Below are 21931 nucleotides of genomic sequence, written 5' to 3'. Positions count from 1 at the left end.
TGACTTTTCACTTTCATGCATTGGAGAAGGAAATGGCAACCCACTCCAGTGTTCTTGCCTGGAGAATCCCAGGGACAGGGGAGCCTGGTGGGCTGCCGTCTATGGGGTCGCACAGAGTTGGACATGACTGAAGTGACTTAGTAGTAGTTAGTAGAACCATAAAAACCATGTTTAGCTCATGCTTGTACAAACATAGGCAGTAGCAGTATATGGCCCAGAGGCTATAATGTGCCAGCTCCTACACATGAGCTCTTTAATGAGGTCTCATATCAGCTGTTCATAATCTTGGAGCTTCAGGCTGATTTATAAGGTAACTTTTACTCTAGAACTAGGTTTGGAGCAGTTCCAGCAGGATGCTTATTTTTGTGAATGGAGTTCTGTTGGAACAGCCACGCCCTTTGATTTATGTATTGTCAGGGGTTGCAGACTTGAGAAGTCAGGGCAGAAACCGTATGGCTTGCAAAGTCCAAAATATTTACTAACTTAAAAAAAATTATCTGCCACCTACCGGTGGTTCTACAAGTGTGTTCCCTGGACCAGCAGCATCAACATTACCTGGAACTTGTTAGAAATGCAGGTTGTTGGGCCTCACCCCAGACCGGTTGAATCAGAAACTCAGGGTAGGGACTAGTTATTGTCAGTTATTGTCTTCACCTGAACAAGGCCTTCAGGTGCTCAAAAAAACCACAAAGTTTAAAAGTCACGGGGAGGGAGGAGGGTTCAGGATGGGGAACACATGTATACCTGCGGCGGATTCATTTTGATATTTGGCAAAACTAATACAATTATGTAAAGTTTTAAAATAAAAAAAAATTAAAAAAAAAGAAAAAAAAAGTCACTGTGGTAGACTTAACTGACATCCTTAATATTTGTGACTAGAAGTAAAGAGTAAACTTTAAATTGCTTTTGAGATCAAAAAGCCCCTTGCAAGGAAGGGAAAAGGTAAAGGTAAGAGAACACTGGTTCCTGGTATAGTTTCAATAATCAACAGATAACTTCTCATCACAAATTATATTAGCAGACTTGAGCACTTTCCATATGCCAGTCACGGTCAGAAGCCCTTTGCATCATGTGTAACCTCAATCCTTAAAACTATCTGAAGTATCACTTTCCCCATTTTATAGGTGAAGAGACTGAGATTTACAAAGGGTAAGTAATTTCTGCAGGTTAGACTGCCAGTAAGTGGTGAACCTAGGGGTCAAATCTAGGTCTGTAACTTCAGAACCCTTAGTCTGAACCCTAAATCACACTTCATCATTTAAATAAACAACGCCTAGGACTGGTGGGTTTCCAAATCCTCTTTCAGCTGTTACTGAGGGTTCGTGAGTAGATTGTTTCATGTACATTCTTCATCTTTCCCAAAAGACTGCTGTTTCCCTCTGTGGTTTTATGACACATTTTTCATCTGCATCTGAGAAGGGAGAATTTAATATTTGATTCTGGTAGTGTTGGATTTAAATTTCCGAAGCTGCTTTTTGGGGCTTCCCTGGTGGCTCAGTGGTAAAGAATCCTGCAGTGCAGAAGACCCAGGTTCAATCCGTGAGTTGGGAAGATCCCTTGGAGGAGGGCATGGCAACCCACTCCAGTATTCTTGCCTGGAGAATCCCATGAACAGAGGAGCCTGGTGGGCTCCAGTCCATAGGATTGCAAAGAGTTGGACATGACTGAAGCGATTGAGCATAGCATCTTCTTTTAAAAAAAATTGTGTTTAATTTTCTGAGTTGTGATGAAGCAACAAAGCCAATAGTCAGGGTTCTGTAGTGAGATTATAAGAGGTACGGATGGAAATGCAAATTACTTTGAATTTGTGTTTGAACACATTTGTTTCTTCACCTTTATAGATACTCTTGGAAGGGCCTGGAACACTGAAGTTTAGTAATTTTTCCTTGGCCAAAGTGGAAGGTGAAAATTTGGAAGAGTTCTTCACCTTGGTGGCAGCAGAAGAAGGAGGAGGTGACAGCGGGGAGAATGTAGTGAAGAAAAGCATGAAAAGTAGAGTGAAAGGTATGAGGCGAGCTTCAAGGTCCGAAGTCCAGTGGTGGGCCGCCCAAGTCCTGTGTTTTGGAGAAAGTGTCCACCTTTCATGTTGCCAGCCAAATGATGTATTGAAAATAAATAATAAGGACCAGGAGAAGCCTGGATTTATGGATGGCTTTGTCTAGGACCTAAGAGTTTCCATGTGGATCTAATGCCGTTTAAAGCACAGGGAACCTCTGACAAAGCCTTCTCATTCACTTCATCACTGACCGCTCGTTAGAACGTAAGGAAGGGGATTTTGTCTCCCTTCCTGCTGTATCCTCAGCACTTAACACTGGTGTCTGGCACACACCAGCAGCTCGGTACATATTCAGCATTGTTAAGGAGCTAATATTCTGCAAGTATGGAAGATTTTTAGGGGTGCATCCTTGGGAGGTGGTTTTGACAGATGGGGCCTAGGCTGTTACCTCGCTGTGCTTGAGGGGAGAGTGTGAAGTCAAATTTCTTTGTTTTTTTCCTACTTTTTTTTTCTTTTGACCATGCCATGTGACATGTGGGATCCTAGTTCCTTGACCAGGAAGTCATATTTCTTATATGAGAACTTTGGATAGAAGTGATAAAGATCTTTTTTCCTAAGTTCCTGGTGCAGTACTTGAGACTTTGGCCCAATGAGACTCACCAGGAAGCAAAAGGCACTGGAGAGAGGGCGGCGTCCCTGGGCCTGGTGGTCACATGGCCTTGATGACAAGAAGGAGGTAACGTGATAGGGAGCAGCAGGTTAACCAGAGGCCCATAAATACGAGGAAAGAAATGTAACTTTCAGGGTTAGTGTTGAAGTAAAATTTCACGCCCAGGAAGAAGGCTCTTTAAATCCCCAAGTATTGCATGGGTGAAAATGAGTATTGTAGACTGTGCTTTTATTATAGAAAATGAGGGCGGTATGTTTCAGGAATGTACCTTTTGAAATAGTCCCTTCAAAAGGGGAAGAGGGCTGTGTTATAGAGAAATGTCAGTTTTTAGCAGTGATGCTTGGTCACTTCTGAGCTGAATCCAAGAACAGTCCCCATGAGGGGGGCATGTTAACCTCTTTTCTAGTGACTGGTGATTACTCACTTCATGGGAAGGACATTCTCATTGGAAGATAGGAAACCCTGAGTTTTGGCAGATGTTCTGTAACTGCCCAACTCTGTGGCTTAGAGCATGTGAGGGTACTTTCCAGGCCTCAGCTGTTCATGTCAGTAAGCAGGGGTGCTTTCTAACTCTGGAATTTGGTATTTCTGGGTAATACTGAATTCTATCCAGTGTACGTGGTAAACACTAGTACTGTTAACCAATGGCTGCCTGTTCCTCTTCTGGATACATGGTAGGTTTGCATCATCCCTGCCACAGCTCACCAGGCATGCACAGAAGTCTTTTCGAGTTGGGAGTTTTAAGAGCCCGTATTAAGTTAACCACATTCTTTGCCCCCACCTTGCTGACTTAGGAAGCATGTACTGAAATGTAGCCTGGGTCTTGGATGGACTGACTGTGAGGATCGAAGCCTGTTGGCTGACCTGTAGGCGATGTGTAGTTTCATAATGAAGAAACTTGTGCAGTTAAGCCAGTGAGAATTTGGAGTGCTGACTTCTATATAACTTAATCTGTCCTAATCAAGATATTGTTGATAACAATCAAAGGTTCTTTTCTTACAACTATTTGAATTGTTAATTTAAAAGAATGCACTTCAGTGTGCCACACCTCTTACTCAGGTGATTATTCAAAAGGTTTATATTTCAATACATTCTCACATATGCAGATAATACCACTTTAATGGTAGAAAGTGAAGAGAAACTAAAGAGCCTCTTAATGAGGTGAAAGAGGAGAGTGAAAAAGCTGGCATAAAACTCAGCATTCAAAAAACCAAGATCATGGCATCCAGTCCCATCAATTCATGGCAAATAGAAGAGGAAAGAATGGAAGCAGGGACAGATTTTATTTTCTTGGGCTCCAAAATCATGGCGGATGATGACTGCAGCCATGGAATTAAAGGATGCTTGCTTCTTGGAAGGAAGGCTATGATAAACCTAGACAACATATTAAAAAGCAGAGACATCACTTTGCCTATAAAGGTCTGTCTAGTCAAAGCTGTGGTTTTTCCAGTAGTTGTGTATGGATGTGAGAGTTGGACCATAAAGAAGGCTGAGCACCAAAGAATTGATGCTTTTGAACTGTAGTGCTGGAGAAGACTCTTGAGAGTCCCTTGGACAGCAAGGAGATCCAACCAGTCAATCCTAAAGGAAATCAGTTCTGAATATTCATTGGAAGGACTATTGCTGAAGCTGAAACTCTAATACTTTGGACCCTGATGTAAAGAGCCGATTTGTTGGAAAAAACCCTAATGCTGGGAAAGATTGAAGGTGAAAGAAGAGGGCAGCAGAGGATGAGATGGTTGGGTAGTATCACTGACTCAGTGGACTTGAATTTGAGCAAACCCTGGGAGATGATGGAGGACAGTGGAGCCTGTTGGGCTGCAGTCTGAGGGGTTGCAGAATCTGACATGACTTCGGGACTGAAAGCAAGTGCTTTCTTAGCAAGTGCTGTACTTAGTCCCTCAGTTATGTCTGCCTCTTTGCAATCCTGTGGACTGCAGCCCACTAGGCTCCTCTGTCTATGGAGATTTTCCAGGCAAGAATACTGGGGTGGGTTGCCAAGATCTCCTCCAAGGGGTCTTCCCAACCCAGGGATGGAACCCAGGTCTCCTGTGTTGCAGGTGAATTCTTTACTGACGGAGCCAAGGGAAGCCCTCTTGGCAAGTGGGACCTTAAAATTAGAAAACATATAAAAATGTGAAATATGCATGAAGATCTATTCATGTGCATGTTCTCCGATCTTTTTTCACTTCACCTAGTCTTTCCGAGGTGTATTTGTGTTGGCAGCAGTATGAATGTCTAACAAAACTGTCCTTTCACCTTTATTTTTAGGATCTCTTATCTATACAGCTCCAGAAATTGTGAGGGGTACCGACTTCTCCATCACCAGTGACCTCTGGTCCTTGGGCTGCCTGCTCTATGAAATGTTTTCAGGTGATTACATTCTGGTTCAGTTTAAAATCAGAGCTGGACACACATACATAATGGTTACATATGTAGTTTGCAACGAGTTTACCTGTAAGAGGTGAAAAAGCGGATTTTTCTAAGTTTTTCTATATACTAGTTTTTGCTGACTTGCTTGGTTGTCTCAGCACGTGCAGGTTTTTAGGAACTTTTGACAAGGATATTTTTCATGGTAATCAGTTGGAATGTTGAAATATGCCTAACTGTTGAAAACTGATTATTCGTAGAACATCTTGTAAAGGTACCTTTGACTATGAATTTTCAGATGTGTCCAGTGGCCCATGCAACTCTTGGAGTATGGTTATCCATAAGTGAATTTTGTATTTTTAGGATGATAAATTTTCAATTGTAGAAATATAAAAATATATAGACAGTGTGCCTGGTATATACCCAGCGTTCAGTAATTAATTATGCTATATATGTATACATTTCCTATAAATTATGTAGTTTTGAACTGTCTGTAGTTGAGATTCATTAAGAATTATTGGTGGTAGCAAACTGTTGTTTAATTTTGCAAGCTTTCGTTTGATTTAAGGAAAGCCTCCATTCTTCTCAGAATGTGTCTCAGAACTAATTGAAAAGATTTGTTATGAAGATCCTTTGCCACCTATTCCAAAAGGTAGGATTTCTTTTTTATTATAAATGTAGTCGATTTACTACACGGACCAACGGTGCACTTTTATCCCAAAGTGTTTCTGTCGATTCATAACCCCTCAAATTTGTGTTTTCTGAATAGTCACACATTGATATTTTTAGAAATGTTAGTATTCCCTTTGCCATTTTTAAAAAGATGCTGAAACGGAAAGCAGGGTACTATTAAGTTCCCTCATTTAAAAATACAAATTATTTTGTCCTCCTATCAAAAGAAGTCTGGTTTAAAGATTTAAAACTCAAACTTTTATGTCATTTTGGTGTGTTCATATGTCTATACCATTTACTTAATATGTACTCATGTCCCATGTAGTGTTTGAATAGGAACAAATCAAGCATTTCTCAGTCTTGTATCTTGAGAAATTAGAATGCTACTCTGATAAGCTCAAGCGTTTAAGCTCGATTTGGTTGCAGTGTTTTAAAAGTATTGAAAATTTACAAATTGTAATTAATGTGTTTACCATTAACAATTTTAAGGAAAGAAAAAGAAGGTACTAACATAATAAAACACTTTGCTACATACCTCAAAAGATGTGGATCTTAAGACCACATATGTGACTTTATATTCATTTTGAATATTCATTTTGAATTTGAAAAATAAGGTTGTGAGTTTTAAAAGAAAAAGAATCCTCAATAATTGATGGAAGAAATAGGAATGCAGAATATTTTCAGTATTTTAAGACTCATCCTAGGTGAAAAAAAACAAAAAATCTTGATATTTTGAAAGGGGTCTGTATTTCTTAAAAAGTATTTCTTTCTTTCTTTTTTTTTAACTTCCGTTTTCATAGAAATCAGTCATTCCTAGTTCTTTAATGATGACTTCTGATTTTTAACTTGTATAAGTACTCATAGCATTAAGTATTGTTTTCTTGTATAAGTTAAAGATGTTTATGCAGCGTAAAGAAATCTGAAAATGAAGGTATCAAAGGTCTGGTCAAGAAAACCACTGGCGGCCCAAGGGTGATTATTTCACAGGGATCTTGTTCAGACTGTGCCCACAGTGCCTAATAGCACCATCTGTTTTGATGGCTTTGGCCATCATCTTCTGGGCCACTTCTTTTAATTATAGACTGATAATTTGACCAGGGTATACATCTGTCCAGTATAAAAAGACAGAACACTTGGAGATGAATGGAATTTGACAGTATCATAATATTGTGATGTTTATTCTTTTCCTGTTAAAAATCTTTGAAATAAAGTGGGATTACAAGTACTGTAGTCACAGTATATTATCAAGCAAAGCTGGTTAAGTTAAGAATGCCTCAGAAAATGAAACATAATTAATAGTTGAAGACAACGGTGTGAGCTCATGATCGTTACTGGGTTGTAAAGAGAAAGTTTAGAGGTTAGTCAGAACTTAGTTTTTGAGATACATGTTTTATTGTGGTCCAGGGACAAAGTTTAAAATTTTTGTTCCCTTCCTCCATTAAGTGGAGGCTTTATTGTTACTCATGTATTCTGTGTTCTCTTAAAAATAATTGATGTGCTTAAAATGCTGCTGTTATAATGTTGATGCAGGGTGTGTTTTCATTACTTAACCACTTTCCTTTCTTTTTTGGGTTGTTATTTTGTATCTAGATTCTTCTTGTCCTAAAGCTTCTTCAGATTTTATTAATCTGCTTGATGGTTTGCTTCAAAAAGACCCTCAGAAAAGGTATGTATGGGTAATATTTTAACATGAATGAGCAGTGGAATCTTTTTTTTTTCCTTTAGTGTACTTCTAAAATTGTACTGTTCTTATTTTAGAAAGAACTGTTCAAATGATCTCTCTTTTTTGGGGGGGGGAAAAAGAAATCTGAGTCTACATTGAGTGGCTGCTGTTTGCAGGTGTATTTAATCAGGAGACATTTTAAAAGTCAGTTTTTCTTCTAATGTAGCACGTAGTTGCCTCATAGGTTGACAGATTTCCTTGTAATTCCCCAAATCCAAGGAGTACACTTCTTTGTTTCCATTGTGGATTTCAGGCTAAAACTGTCTTAGACTACCCCACTGTGGATGTGCTGTCAAGATACTTAATGTAATAATGACTAACAGGGCCCTATTTTAATGTGAAGTGATTTATCAATATGATATTCCTGTCATACTGGGAATGTCAAGTGACGATCACAGGCACAGTGTGAATGCTCTGTGTAGCCGGGATGGCAGAAAGTTAGAAATCCTTACGATACAGAGTAGGGGAGGGCAGAGGGGAGTAGGGAATGAAGGTGAGGGTCTCCCTGGCCTGGAAGACAAGAGAAACTAGTTTCTGGTTCTCCCACTAGTTATCTTGAGATTTTCAACAAATGTTTGGGGTCTCTACTTCAGGGTGTAAAATGAATAAATTTAGTATAGCATGTAATGTATCAGCATTAAATATGAGAGAAACTATACAGAAGAAAATGTTTATACTTGAATAAATTGTAAGACACTGCTGTACTTGCAATAGCATGCTTTTAGGATAAGTGTTACTTTGGTGGATAATCTCCCAGATTTTTTGGATAAGATATAAATATGCTTAATTTAGCTAATTTAGGACCTTATTTAGGGTATATTTTTATGTATTTATATTCCATATGAAATACTTTTTTGCATAAATGGGACCACCCCACAACCTAGTTTCTTTATTCTATATATCTGCTTGGTCATTTTATTTTTTCACTTGGTCATTTTAAGTGGCTGCTGAATGTACATGCAATAATGTATGATAACAGTATTCAGAGTGCTTTTTTTTTTGAGAATGCTTCTTGATTTAGAATATCATATGTACTGACTGCTATAGTAAATATGTTTTTGTCTCTCTTTGTTTTTGTTCACTTAAGAAGTTATCTCCTTTGAATAAGTTTCTCAAGATGGGATTGCTGGCCAAGATTAATAAGAACATTAAAAATGTGGACACATTTGCTGATCCCAGGAACATGGGAAGGTTTATACTTCGAGCAATTTTAGAAAGCTCCTTCCCTCCAATTGTTAAATACAGTGGGCTTTGTTGATCTTATACATTTTTTGCTACTTTGGTAGATGAAAAAGAAATTCCATTTTATTGGCAATTTTAATTGTTAGTGAATTTAAGGAGCCATTTGTATAAAAGGGACATATACTTGCGGCTGCCAGATCTTTATCACTTGTATTTTAATTTCAACCAAGATAGTTTGAATTTCATTTCCTAAATTTTGAATAATCAGATATAAATTACTATCTTTTTTGAATTTTAGGGTTAATCATTTTGAATCTGAGTATACCTCAGGTATAATTGATAAGTAGTAAAACTTAATATTTTGAAAGTGAGTCTAGTTTTCAGATATGGCCTGAAGTCATCTTAATGTGGGTAATCTGATTAAATAATGTTTTGACTCCTAAACAGAGGTGTGACTGTATAGTCATGAGGTTGATAAGCTTGTTTATTTCTGAATGAACTTCTAAAAGTGAAGTTACAAAATTGGCAGGGCAGGAATAGAGATGCAGATACAGAGAACAGACTTTGGACCCAGCTAGGGAAGGAGAGGGTGGATGAATTGAGAGAGTAGCACTGAAACATGGGCGTTACCATGTGTAAAATAGATAGCTAATGGGAAGCTGCTATATGACACAGGGAGTTCAGTGCTGTACTCTCTGACAACCTATAGGGGTGGGTTGGGGATAAGGGATTTCAGGAGGGAGGGGGCATGTGTGCTTATGACTGATTCACATTGTTATATGGCAGAAGCCGTCACAATATTATAAAGCAGTTATCCTCCAGTTAAGAAAAGAATTTAAAAAATAGATAATAAAAAGGAATATGTGAAACGGATCTGATATGTATAACTAGGACATGTCCTGGGAATTCTCCATGGTAAATCATATTAAAATGGATTTTAAACATTTCTGTTTTATAAAGACTGACTTGGGCAGACCTGCTGCAGCATTCATTTTGGAAGGATGCTTTTGCTAGAAATGATCAGGACTCAAGCACTGAGGATTCCAACGTCAGGTAGTACAAGCTGATCTTTGTGTGGGGGGCATGGTTATTAAGCACTTGGACATTGCTATGATTGCAGCCTCAATGATGTGAATTTCTGTGCTTTTCATAATAGAAAATCAGGCATTTGTTTAATTAAGGGTTGCTTAAAGAGTTTAGTCACGACATTTTGTGTGCTTGACTTTGCTCATTCTCTGGTCAGTTGTTTATTCTCCAGGCAGGGTTTTAGTCCTGTGGTCATTAGTCCTGTTCACCTGGACTCCCACCTTGTCAGCGCATGGTGGGATCTCGTTTCCCTCTTTGAAATTAGGTGCAGTCCTGTGACTTGCTGTGGCTGATGAAATGTGAGCAGAAGTGATGTGTTATTTCTGGGTAGAAACTCAAAGAGCCAGGGTGTGATTTGCTACCTTTCTTTCTCCTGATGAGAGTGATCAGGAAGAAAATGTCCAGATGGAGTTGCCTTCAGGCTGGGTCTTTAGTGACCACGATGAGCACAGCTTTCCTGCCTGCCTGTGGTGGCTGTGTGCACGAGTGAGACATAAAGCTAGGAGAGTCTAAGTCACTAGTATTTTTGGATCATGTTAGCACAGCATAACCTAGCTCATCCTGACTAATATACTTCATTTTATTATTAAGTCTTCTTAGCCTGGGACACTTACAAAAGTGATGGTGTTTTGAAAAGAAAGGTGAAAAGTAGATGAGCCAAAGTCCAGATAATCGACTCCTCCTCTCTCCACTTCATTCAGTGATAATGGTTGTTTGATTCTTAATTTTAATCTTGTCAATTCAGTGTACTGGATAGAGAAATCTGAATTCTATATAAGGTCTCTCTCAGACTTTGGTTTCTGCGACCCACTGAGCTCAGCTGTTTCCACACTTCAGGCTCTATGAAGAGTACAGAAACTGGGCGTGGGTCCTTGTCTATCAGTGTCAGCAAGTCCTCGGCCACCTTGCACCTTAGTATGCCATCTTCCTTCTGATCTGTATGCCTTTTCTTTCTTATTGGCCTTGCAAGGACTTTTTTTTTAGCATGGTAATGAATGAGGTAATGAAGGAGTGGGACTCGACTGAGCAACTGAACTCAGTGTATGAGGGGTGATGACAATGAACACCATTGCCTGGTTTCTGAGTTTAGGATGCATTCAGCCTTTCTGCATTAAGTACAATGGGCTTCCCTGATGGCGCTAGTGGTAAAGAACCTGCCTGTCAGTGCAGGAGATGCAAGAGCCATGGGTTCGATCCCTGGTTCAGGAAGATCCCTTGGAGAAGGAAAATGGCAATCCACTCCAGTATTCTTGGCTGGAGAATCCCCATGGACAGAGGAGCCTGGTGGGCTATAGACCTCAGGGTCTCAAGAGTTGGGTACAACAGAGCATGCTCACATGTGCGAGTGTGTGTGCACACACACACGTACACACGATGAGCTGGAGGGTTTTGTAACTTCCCTTTGTCAGTTGGAAACGAATGTTATTAATAAACGTCAAATGCCTTTTTGTATCAGTAGATCCGATCATGTGGTTTCTCTCCTTTAGAGTCTCTTTATGGACTCTTACATAAATTGGTTTTCAAATTTTGAGGCAACCTTGCCTTCCCACTGTGAGCCACACTTCCTCGTGGTGTATGCTTTTATGTCTTGATGGATGTCTTTGGGACCAAGTGACAGGAGGATGATGAGAGAGGAAAAATAAGAGATCAGAGAGATTTGCCTCACCTTCTTGGGATCATAGCTCTCTGTTTAGATAAGAGGATGTTTCTCGCACAGGATTTTAGGCGTGGGCCAGAAGTGTGTGCTGCAAGATTACCTGGAGGCTGGGGCAGGACAAAAGGGAATAAGAAAAACCAAAAACCAAACAAAAAACTAGGGTATTTCCCCTGCTCTGACCCTTAGGGATTCCCTTTCCTGTTCCTTGGAACAGAAATAGAGGACTTCTCGTGGAGCTCCTTTGAGCCCAGGTCTGGCGACACTGGAAGGGCAGAAATGAAAGGGAGGCTCATTGCTGGCTCACTGATGCTTCGAGTGCTGGTTTACTTCTCCTGTTGGCCCGCTGCTATTTATTTTTCAGGGGTAGATTTTATAGGCGTCTTAGTACAGTGCCTTGCACACAGAGCTCATTTCAGTTACTCAATGAAAAATACTACCTTTCTAATTCCATAGTTTGGCCAAATGTCCTGTGCAACTTAAGTATCTTTGCCAGCCTCTTGTTCAACACAGAAAACTACAGAAAGCTCAGTAGTAAGCTTGATTGAGTTGAGTTTCTCTTGTTAAACAGCAGAAACATGGAATATTCTGGGTCCCAAGATGCCACAGAACTTCTGAAGAGCCCTCAAGGTGGACAAGCAAAGGGGGAGAAAAATGGGCAGCGACTCAGTCACTCCTTCAGGCTGGGTGAGCTTGCGTTTGACCATGGTCCTGCTGCTCCGAACACTGTTTCTGACAGTCCCTAATCTGTGTTATCTGTCTCTTCAAATCTCTGTCTACATCATGCCCTGCTCATATTTTTGTTCACTTATGGATATTGTTTTACCTTCCTGCCACAGAAAATCCATCTGACTTGCGGCCTAAAAGTACCCTTGGGGGTCAATTGAATGAGTCCATGTTTCTTCTCAGGTATGTAAAATAACAGAGTGGTAAGGAGTCTTTGAGGGATGAAAGCTAAATCTTCTTAAAGTGTCTTGTCCCGGTGTGAACCATGTTGCACAGAAGTAAAGGCCAGGGATAAACGCCACATTCCCATTTTGCTCTCCTTGTAAGTTACTGTTCAGTGCTGGCCAGTGGAATGTAGACTTCCCTTTGTATTTTTAAAATTTCTAACCAAGCCACCTTATCTTTTCTGTTTATAAGGGTTAAAACTTCTTTATTTTGTACTTCTACTGCAAGTAAAATTGAATTTAAAATTTCAGAAGTCTGGCTCCTTTATTTGGATAAAGACTTATAGGAAAAAACAGGTTGTGTTTTTCTTTAAATGTAGTTTTATCTGGGAGGGAGGCTTAAACAATATTTGCAATCATTGAAATAATAAAATCAGGATGGTATTTAAAGTGATTAGGCCAATGTATTTAAAATTTTAATAATGTGTAAATATTAAGTGTTATAGTTTATTTATAGGTTCAGCCTCATAGTTTAATTTCATGACATAGGAGTTATAATAATAAACTAAAATTTCCTGATTTGTTTTACCCATATTTAAATATAAAGGATGTTAAATTTGTCTGTACATCTTAGGCATTTTAAGTTCAGTTAAAAAAAAATTTGTACAGTCTCTGGTAAATTTTGTGACCTAAGTAAGTACTTGTTCAATGAATGAATACAAAGGCAGGTAAGTGGAGGAGAGGTGATATTTGGAAATTTGAAGGAATTCATCACCAAAAGACCATAATGATTTAAATGGAAGAATTTCTTAAAATGCCAAAAACTCAAACTCAGAGACCCGAATGTAGTGGAGTGGCCCCCAGAGTATGGCATCCATTGATAAGGGTGGGAGAAATCATTAAAAACAGATGAGATTTATAACTTGTTGCTTAAGTAGGTACCAAAGTAATTTACCAGTTCAAACATTTTATGAAATAAAGTTATAAACATTTTCCATGCTTTGTAGAATATCTCGGAGAAGGCAATGGCACCCCACTCCAGTACTCTTGCCTGGAAAATCCCATGGGCAGAGGAGCCTGGTAGGCTGCAGTCCATGGGGTCGCAAAGAGTCGGACACGACTGAGCGACTTCACTTTCACTTCTCACTTTCATGCATTGGAGAAGGAAATGGCAACCCACTCCAGTGTTCTTGCCTGGAGAATCCCAGGGACGGGGGAGCCTGGTGAGCTGCCTTCCATGGGGTCACACAGAGTCGGACATGACTGAAGTGACTTAGCAGTAGAATATCTGAGCTATTTTATTAATGTAAATCCTGCCTAGATCAGCACACATTAAAAAAATAATATTTTTTAAGCTTCTAGTTAAAATACTGTATATAGCATGCCATGCCATGCCCAGTTGATCAGCTGTGTCCAGCTCTTTGTGTCCCCATGAACTATAGCCCACCAGGCTCCTCTGTCCTTGGGATTTCCCAGGCAAGAATACTGGAGCAGGTTGCCATTTCCTACTCCAGAGGATCTTCCCAACCCAGGGATTGAACCAGGGTCTCTTGTGTCTCCTGCATTGGCAGGTGGACTCTTTACTGCTAGTGCCGCCTGGGAAGCCCCTTGAATAATGTTAACTGGTGTGCATTTTTCAGTTCTCGTCCTACTCCAAGAACCAGCACTGCAGTGGCATTAAGTCCTGGTGATGCTGTGACTCAGAGTTCACCACAGAAGACTTCTCCCTTGACCAAAGTAAGCAAAGATAGAATTTTTAATTTTTTTTCATATGCAAGATAACAGACTCACAAGAATAATTGCAAGTTAATCTGTGAACTATGTTTGTAATTGCAAGATTTACAATTAAGTCATCTTCCTTGATTATCACTGGTTTTTCTAGTAAGTATTCTTAAGAGAGAAGTGCTTCATAGGTGTTTTCTTGATAGCAGCTTTATTGAGATGTAATTGACACACCATGCAATTCACCCATTTAAAGTGTATAATTCAGAGGCTTTTAGCATACTCACAGAGTTATGCAGTCATCACCACAGTTAATCTCATCATCCCACAGAGAAGCCCTGTGTACCCATTAGCAGTCACTCCTGTTTTCTTCCAGTTTCTCTAACATTTTGCTGTAGGCAACCACTAATCTGCTTTCTGTCTTTATAAATATGCCTTTAAATGGATCATACAATATGGGATCCTTTGTGACTGTCTTTTTTTACTTAATGTAATGTTTTTTAAGATTCATCCAAGTTGTAGCATGTATCAATACTGTATTCCTTGTTATTGCCTGATATTCTGTTGTGTATACCACATTTTGTGTTTCCACTCATCAGTCTGTGGACATTTGGGTGGTTTTCTTTTGGCTCTTGTGAGTGATGCTGCTATGAACGGTTGTGTACATTTCTGTGTGGGTACGTATTCTATGCTACATCATATGGTAACTCTTTTTAACCTTGAAGAACTGCCGAATCGTTTTCCAAAGCAGCTGCACATTCTCAGCACCAGTGTGTGAGGGTTCCAGTTTTCCAATACTTACCAAAACTTGTTACTGCCTGCCAGTCAGTAGATTTTAAAATTGTGGTAAAATATACATTACATAAAATTGACCATTTTAACCATTTTTTAGTGTGAGTTCAGTGGTGTGTAGTGTTGATACAGTCACGTTGTTTTGTAACCGTCAGTACTACGCATTCCCCACATTCCCCCAGACCCTGACAACAACTCTTCTACTTCTGCTTCTGTGAATTTGCCTAGTAAACTTACATAAGTGAATCACACAATATTTAGTGTCTGGACTATTTCATTTAGCATAGTGTCGTCATGGTCCATGTATCTTCTAGCATGTATCAGGATTTCATTCCTTTTTCAGGCTGAGAAATATTCCATTGTGTGTTTGTACCAATTTATTCACTCATCTTTCGATAGACACTTGGGTTGCTTCAACCTTCTGGCTATTGTAAACAGTGCTACAATTGTCTCTCTGTTATTATAGCCACTCTCAGTTCAGTTCAGTCGCTCAGTCGTGTCTGACTCTCTGCGACCCCATGAATCGCAGCACACCAGGCCTCCCTGTCCATCACCAACTCCCAGAGTTCACTCAAACTCACGTCCATCGAGACGGTGATGCCATCCAGCCATCTCTTCCTCTGTCGTCCCCTTCTCCTCCTGCCCCCAATCCCTCCCACCATCAGAGTCTTTTCCAATGAGTCAACTCTTCACATGAGGTGGCCAAAGTACTGGAGTTGCAGCTTTAGCATCATTCCTTCCAAAGAAATCCCAGGGCTGATCTCCTTCAGAATGGACTGGTTGGATCTCCTTGCAGTCCAAGGCACTCTCAAGAGTCTTCTCCAACACCACAGTTCAAAAGCATCAATTCTTCGGCGCTCAGCCTTCTTCACAGTCCAACTCTCACATCCATACAAGACCACAGGAAAAACCATAGCCTTGACTAGACAGACCTTTGTTGGCAAAGTAATGTCTCTGCTTTTGAATATGCTATCTAGGTTGGTCATAACTTTCCTTCCAAGGAGTAAGCGTCTTTTAATTTCATGGCTGCAGTCACCATTTGCAGTGATTTTGGAGCCCTCCAAAATAAAGTCTCTCACTGTTTCCACTGTTTCCCCATCTATTTCCCATGAAGTGATGGGACCGGATGCCATGATCTTCGTTTTCTGAATGCTGAGCTTTAAGCCAACTTTTTCACTCTCCTCTTTCACTTTCATCAAGAGGCTTTTGAGTTCCTCTTCACTTTCTTCCATAAGGGTGGTGTCATCTGCATATCTGAGGTTATTGATATTTCTCCCGGCAATCTTGATTCCAGCTTGTGTTTCTTCCAGTCCAGCGTTTCTCGTGATGTGCTCTGCATAGAAGTTAAATAAGCAAGGGGACAATACACAGCCTTGACATACCCCGTTTTCTATTTGGAACCAGTCTGTTGTACCATGTCCAGTTCTAACTGTTGCTTCCTGACTTGCATACAGATTTCTCAAGAGGCAGGTCAGGTGGTCTGGTATTCCCATCTCTTTCAGAATTTTCCAGTTTATTGTGATCCACACAGTCAAAGGTATTGGCATAGTCAATAAAGCAGAAATAGATGCTTTTCTGGAACTCTCTTGCTTTTTCCATGATCCAGCGGCTGTTGGCGATTTGATCTCTGGTTTCTCTGCCTTTTCTAAAACCAGCTTGAACATCAGGAAGTTCACGGTTCACATATTGCTGAAGCCTGGCTTGGAGAATTTTGAGCATTACTTTACTAGCGTGTGAGATGAGTGCAATTGTGCGATAGTTTGAGTATTCTTTGGCATTGACTTTCTTTGGGATTGGAAAGAAAAGTGACCTTTTCCAGTCCTGTGGCCACTGCTGAGTTTTCCAAATTTGCTGGCATATTGAGTGCAGCACTTTCACAGCAGCATCTTTCAGGATTTGAAATAGCTCCACTGGAATTCCATCACCTCCACTAGCTTTGTTCGTAGTGATGCTTTCTAAGGCCCACTTGACTTCACATTCCAGGATGTCTGGCTCTAGGTGAGTGATCACACCTTCGTGGTTATCTGGGTCGTGAAGATCTTTTTTGTACAGTTCTTCTGTGTATTCTTGCCACCTCTTCTTAATATCTTGTGCTTCTGTTAGGTCCATACCATTTCTGTCCTTTATCGAGCCCATCTTTGCGTGAAATGTTCCCTTGGTGTCTCTGTTTTCTTGAAGAGATCTCTAGTCTTTCCCATTCTATTGTTTTCCTCTATTTCTTTGCATTGATCGCTGAAGAAGGCTTTCTTGTCTCTTCTTGCTATTCTTTGGAACTCTGTATTCAGATGCTTATATCTTTCCTTTGCTCCTTTGCTTTTCGCTTCTCTTCTTCTCCCAGCTATTTGTAAGGCCTCCCCAGACAGCCATTTTGCTTTTTTGCATTTCTTTTGCATGGGGATGGTCTTGATCCCTGTCTCCTGTACAATGTCACGAACCTCATTCCATAGTTCATCAGGCACTCTGTCTATCAGATCTAGTCCCTTAAATCTATTTCTCACTTCCACTGTATAATCATAAGGGATTTGATTTAGGTCATACCTGAATGGTCTAGTGGTTTTCCCTACTTTCTTCAATTTCAGTCTGAATTTGGCAATAAGGAGTTCATGATTTGAGCCACAGTCAGCTCCTGGTCTATAACCACTCTGCTACTGCTGCTAAGTCGCTTCAGTCGTGTCCGGCCCTGTGCGACCCCATAGACGGCAGCCCACCAGGCTCCCCCGTCCCTGGGATTCTCCAGGCAAGAACGCTGGAGTGGATTGCCATTTCCTTCTCCAGTGCATGAAAGTGAAAAGTGAAAGTGAAGGCGCTCAGTCGTGTCTGACTCTTTGTGACCCTGTGGACTGCAGCCCACCAAACTCCTCCATCCATGGGATTTTCCAGGCAAGAGTACTGGAGTGGGGTGCCATTGCCTTCTCCTATAGCCACTCTAGTAGGTGTCAAATTAGATCTCACTGTAGTTTTGATTTCATTTCTTCGTTGGCTAATAATAGTGAGCATCTGTTTGAGTGCTGATTGGAAATTTATGTTTTCTTTGGAAGAATGTTTATGTAATCCTTTTGCCCATTATTGAGTTGTAGGAATTCTTTATATGTTTTAGATATATGATCATAAACGTTTTCTTCCATTCTGTGAATTGTTCTTTCCCTTTCTTGATGGTGTCCTTTGAACCAGAAATGTTTTTAATTTTGCAGTAGACCAGATTATCTTTTTTGTGTTTGTTGTTGCCTGTACCCTTGGTGTCATAACTAAGAAACAGTTGCCAGCTCTCAGGTCATGAAGGTTTATGTCTGTGCTTGTCAGTCTGCAATCCATTTTAAGTTAGTTTTTGTATATGGCATGAGGTAAGGAGGTCCATCCAACTTCTTTGGTTTACATGTGGACATCCAGTTGCCTCAGCACCATTTGTTTAGAAGGCTTTTCCTTCCCCATTTAAATGTCTTGGAATTCTTGTTGAATATTGTGCTTAGTCACTCAGTCATATCTGACTCTTTCCAACCCCATGGATTGCAGCCCACCCTGTTCTTCTGTCCATGGAATTCTCCAGGCAAGAATACTGGAGTGGGTAGCCATTCCCTTCTCCAGGGGAACTTCCTAACCCAGAAATAGAACCAGGATCTTGTGAATTGCAGGCAGATTCTTTACCAGCTGAGCTAACAGGAAAGCCCAAGAATATTGGAGTGGGTGACCTATCCCTTCTCCAGGGGACCTTCCTGACCCAGGAATTGAACCGGCGTCTCCTGCATTGCAGGAGGATTTTTTCCCAGCTGACCTATCAGGGAAGCCCTGTTGAATATTAACTTAAATCAAAGGTTTGTTTCTGGACTCTCAGTTCTGTTCCACTGACTGATTCTTTCCTCACGCTAGTAGCACAGGGTCTTGGGTGCTGTGACTTTTTAGTAAGTTTTGAAATTAGGAAGTATGATTCTTGACTTTGTTCTTTTTCAAGGTTTTTTTTTTTTTTTTTTTTCTTGGTCTATTCTGGGTCTCTTAAATTTCCATTGGAATTTTAGGATCAGTTCACCAGGTTTTGAAAAGAAAAGAAGCCATCTGGGATTGTGAGAACAATTATGTTGAATATCTAGGTCAATTTGGGGAGTATTGCCATGTTAGCAGTATAAAGTTTGCTTCCACGGATATGGGATCTCTTTCTACCTATTTAGGCCTTCTTTAGTTTATTTCAATCATAGTTGTTTTGAATGCAGAAATATTTTGAATTAAATATTTTTCCATGTTATCTTTTATTGTACCTTTTGCTTGGTAGATATAATTGCTTTTAATTCTTACTGTAATTTTTATGTAATGGGAAATGCATTTGAACTATGTGAAAGTTAATTTTGCATTGAAATGAAATGGTAAAAGGTTATAATAAAATCTTCCTGTGCTAATACATGTTTTGTTAAATGTGAGATATGGAATCAGTGTAAAAGTAAAAAGATGCATTCTGAAATGGGATAAATGTTGAATTTCTCTTGCCAGATGTTTGTTGTAGAGGAGTGTATGTAATCTTCTTATTGAGAATAGTCAAGCACTAATTATAGAATTACTATAAGGGAGCTTAGATTTTATAATTCTTTAAATGATACCTGATGCTTTTTATTCAATTACAAAAATTTTAGAAAACTTGAAAAATGTAGAAGAGGACAAAGAGAATAAAAAACTGCTTGTTATTTAATTACTACCTAGAGTAACCACTTGCAGGAGGAAATGGCAACCCACTCCAGTGTTCTTGCCTGGAGAATCCCATGGACGGAGAAGCCTGGTGGGCTTCAGTCCATGGGGTCGCACAGAGTCGGACACGACTGAAGTGACTTAGCAGCAGCAGCAGCAGAGTAACCACTGATTACATTTTGCTATAACTACTTTTGGTTCTATACATGTATGTTCATTTTTAAACAAAGGGACATAATTTTATATGTTTTTTTCATGTAATAAGTAGACCTGATTGCACCTTTTGATTAATTTATTCCTGAGCATTTTATTTGAGTTTATTTTTTGCTACTGTCATTGATATATGGTATTTTTATAACCTGTTTTTGTGCATACATTCACTGTATATGTATGAAATTAATTTTTACATATATAGTTTTCTAATTAGTCTACTTTACTAATTCTTAGATTATTTTAAAAGTTTTTCAGTTGACTTCATCTTGGCTTTTCTTTTGAGTTTTTCTGTTTTGAAAGTCTGTGTTCTTAAATTTTTTTAAAACATTTTCTACAAAAGTTCCTCCTAATTCTTCATGAGTCTCTAATATTCTGTCTTCTAAGTTGCAAAGTGGTTGTGGTTTCCAGGAACTTTATTAGCTAATTATTCTGTCTTTTACCTTAGTTTTGAATTGTTTATTTTTCTATATATTTTTCACTTTACTGATTTGATTTTCTGGTTATCAGTTTGTTGGTCAGAGTTTCAGTGGACATTCTTGATGCATAAATCCAATTTTTTTTTTTTCTGATGTGAAATACTTAAGGCAACAGCACTAGGAATAAAAATTGAATTTAAGAAGAGCACAAAGAAGCATCTCAAATAACTGAAGGGGAACATCTAGTTATTTGTTTTCATTATGTATCAATTCCACTTTGGGATTTATAAAGATACAGGCGTTTAATACCTACTTCAGCCTGGAATTTTTTTATACTGTAATTTAAGCTTTATACTGACTATTTGGTAAGGCAGAAATAGATTAATTTTTGGTGAATGAAAGATAAAAAACGTGCTGATAATTGTAACATCTTCATAGTTCTTCATAGATAATTGCCTCTTCATAGTTGAGCACATCAGACTATCGAAGATCTGTTTCGTAGTCCTAACCAACCTTTGTGGTGAACACAAGCAAGTCAGCTACTTGCTCTGAGCTTTGTTTTTTTCACCTGTAAAAACAGGAATAATAATGCAGTAGATATAGGGTTTTTGTGAAGATCAGATGAGACTGTCTGTGGAAGTGTTTTGAAGAGCAGTGGAGGTCCATCAATACAAGTGACCTTTTTCAGTGGAGTCTATTTAGCATGTTACTGACTCCGCCTCTTAAAACATGGGCTTCCCAGGTGGCACTAGTGGGAAAGAATCTGCTTGCCAGTGCAGGAGATGCAAGAGAGGAGGGTTCAATCCTTGGGTTGGGAAGATTGCTTGGAGAGGAGGAAACAGCAACCCACTCCAGTTTTCTTGTCTGGGAAATCCCATGGACAGAGGAACCTGGCAGGCTACAGTGCAAGGGTTGCAAAGAGTCAGACACGGCTGAAGCGACTGAGCACACGCAGTCACAGAAACTGTCTAATTCTTGTTACTGTTCCAGATTGCAAGTGGCCACATGAGTCAGCAGGATCTGGAGTCCCGGATGAGAGAGCTTATCTACACAGACTCAGATCTTGTCATCACCCCAATCATTGACAATCCGAAGGTGCGGAAAGACCCCAAAGACACCCTAACACCCTGGGGCTGGAATCTGGGTGACGTTTTCATTCCCCAGTCTTATCTTCTCCCCCGATTCTTGTGGTTGTCTGCTTTTCTTTCTTTCCTGCCACGTGCCCATACTTACTTAGATGAATGATTGCAGACACGCTCCCTGATGGTGTGTGGTGAAAGCACATGTCAATGAGCAGCGCTCCTCGGCTGGGGTGGGGGGCTAATCACAGAGAGACCATAGCTCTCATAGGTGGTCAGGATTGCAGGGCAGGTGATGGCGAGAGACGGGGAGCTTGTGTGCAGCTTCTCTTAGTGTTAATATTGTACAGGACCACGGCATGGTTAGTAGAGCTAGGGGACTGGCATTGGTACAGTGCGAGTAACCGCTGAACTTACTCGAATTTTATCACTTGGACCACCGGTGTCCCTTTTCTGTGCCAGGATCCCACGTTGCAGTTGGGATCTTTTGCCTCCAATTGGTCCTTGTACTCCATGGTCTTGTGGTAATTTCTTACTGTTTCCTTGTCTCTTATGAGCTTGGGCTTCTCCGGTGGCTCAGACGGTAAAGCGTGCCTGTAGTGTGGGAAATCTGGGTTTGATCCCTGGGTCAGGAAGATCCCCTGGAGGAGGAAATAGCAACCCACTCCAGTACTCTTGCCTGGAAAATTCCATAGATGGAGGAGCCTGGTGGGCTACAGTCCATGGGGCCTCAAAGAGTTGGATACGACCGAGCGACTTCACTTATGATCTTGATACTTTGAAGAGTACAGTACTGGG

General features: G+C 40.1%; 1 protein-coding gene across 50 annotated transcripts in view; it reads left to right on the top strand.

The window, feature by feature from the left end:
* The window catches only part of ULK4 (unc-51 like kinase 4), a 507208-nt gene that overhangs the window by 12927 nt on the left and 472350 nt on the right, over nt 1–21931 (top strand). For 42 of the 50 annotated variants that reach the window (XR_015150977.1, XM_086366092.1, XM_086366094.1 and 39 more), the window contains exons 5-13: nt 1842–2004; nt 4938–5039; nt 5605–5688; nt 7299–7374; nt 9574–9666; nt 11925–12040; nt 12193–12262; nt 13884–13980; nt 21045–21149. Coding sequence is in view for 49 of the 50 variants with exons in the window: in XM_086366092.1 (XP_086222218.1) it covers nt 1842–2004; nt 4938–5039; nt 5605–5688; nt 7299–7374; nt 9574–9666; nt 11925–12040; nt 12193–12262; nt 13884–13980; nt 21045–21149 (906 nt within the window). In the remaining variant the exon portion in view is untranslated. The remainder of the gene's footprint in view (nt 1–1841; nt 2005–4937; nt 5040–5604; nt 5689–7298; nt 7375–9573; nt 9667–11924; nt 12041–12192; nt 12263–13883; nt 13981–21044; nt 21150–21931) is intronic. The other 8 variants (XM_086366093.1, XM_086366087.1, XM_086366073.1 and 5 more) reach the window with 1 other exon arrangement.

Source organism: Bos grunniens, chromosome 22 (assembly GCF_055505025.1).
Source record: "Bos grunniens cultivar Pamir isolate PY7600 chromosome 22, Bosgru_T2T1.0, whole genome shotgun sequence".
NCBI classification, from domain to species: domain Eukaryota; kingdom Metazoa; phylum Chordata; class Mammalia; order Artiodactyla; family Bovidae; genus Bos; species Bos grunniens.
Note: the sequence above shows the minus strand (reverse complement) of the source record. Positions and strands in the feature narration are given on the sequence as shown.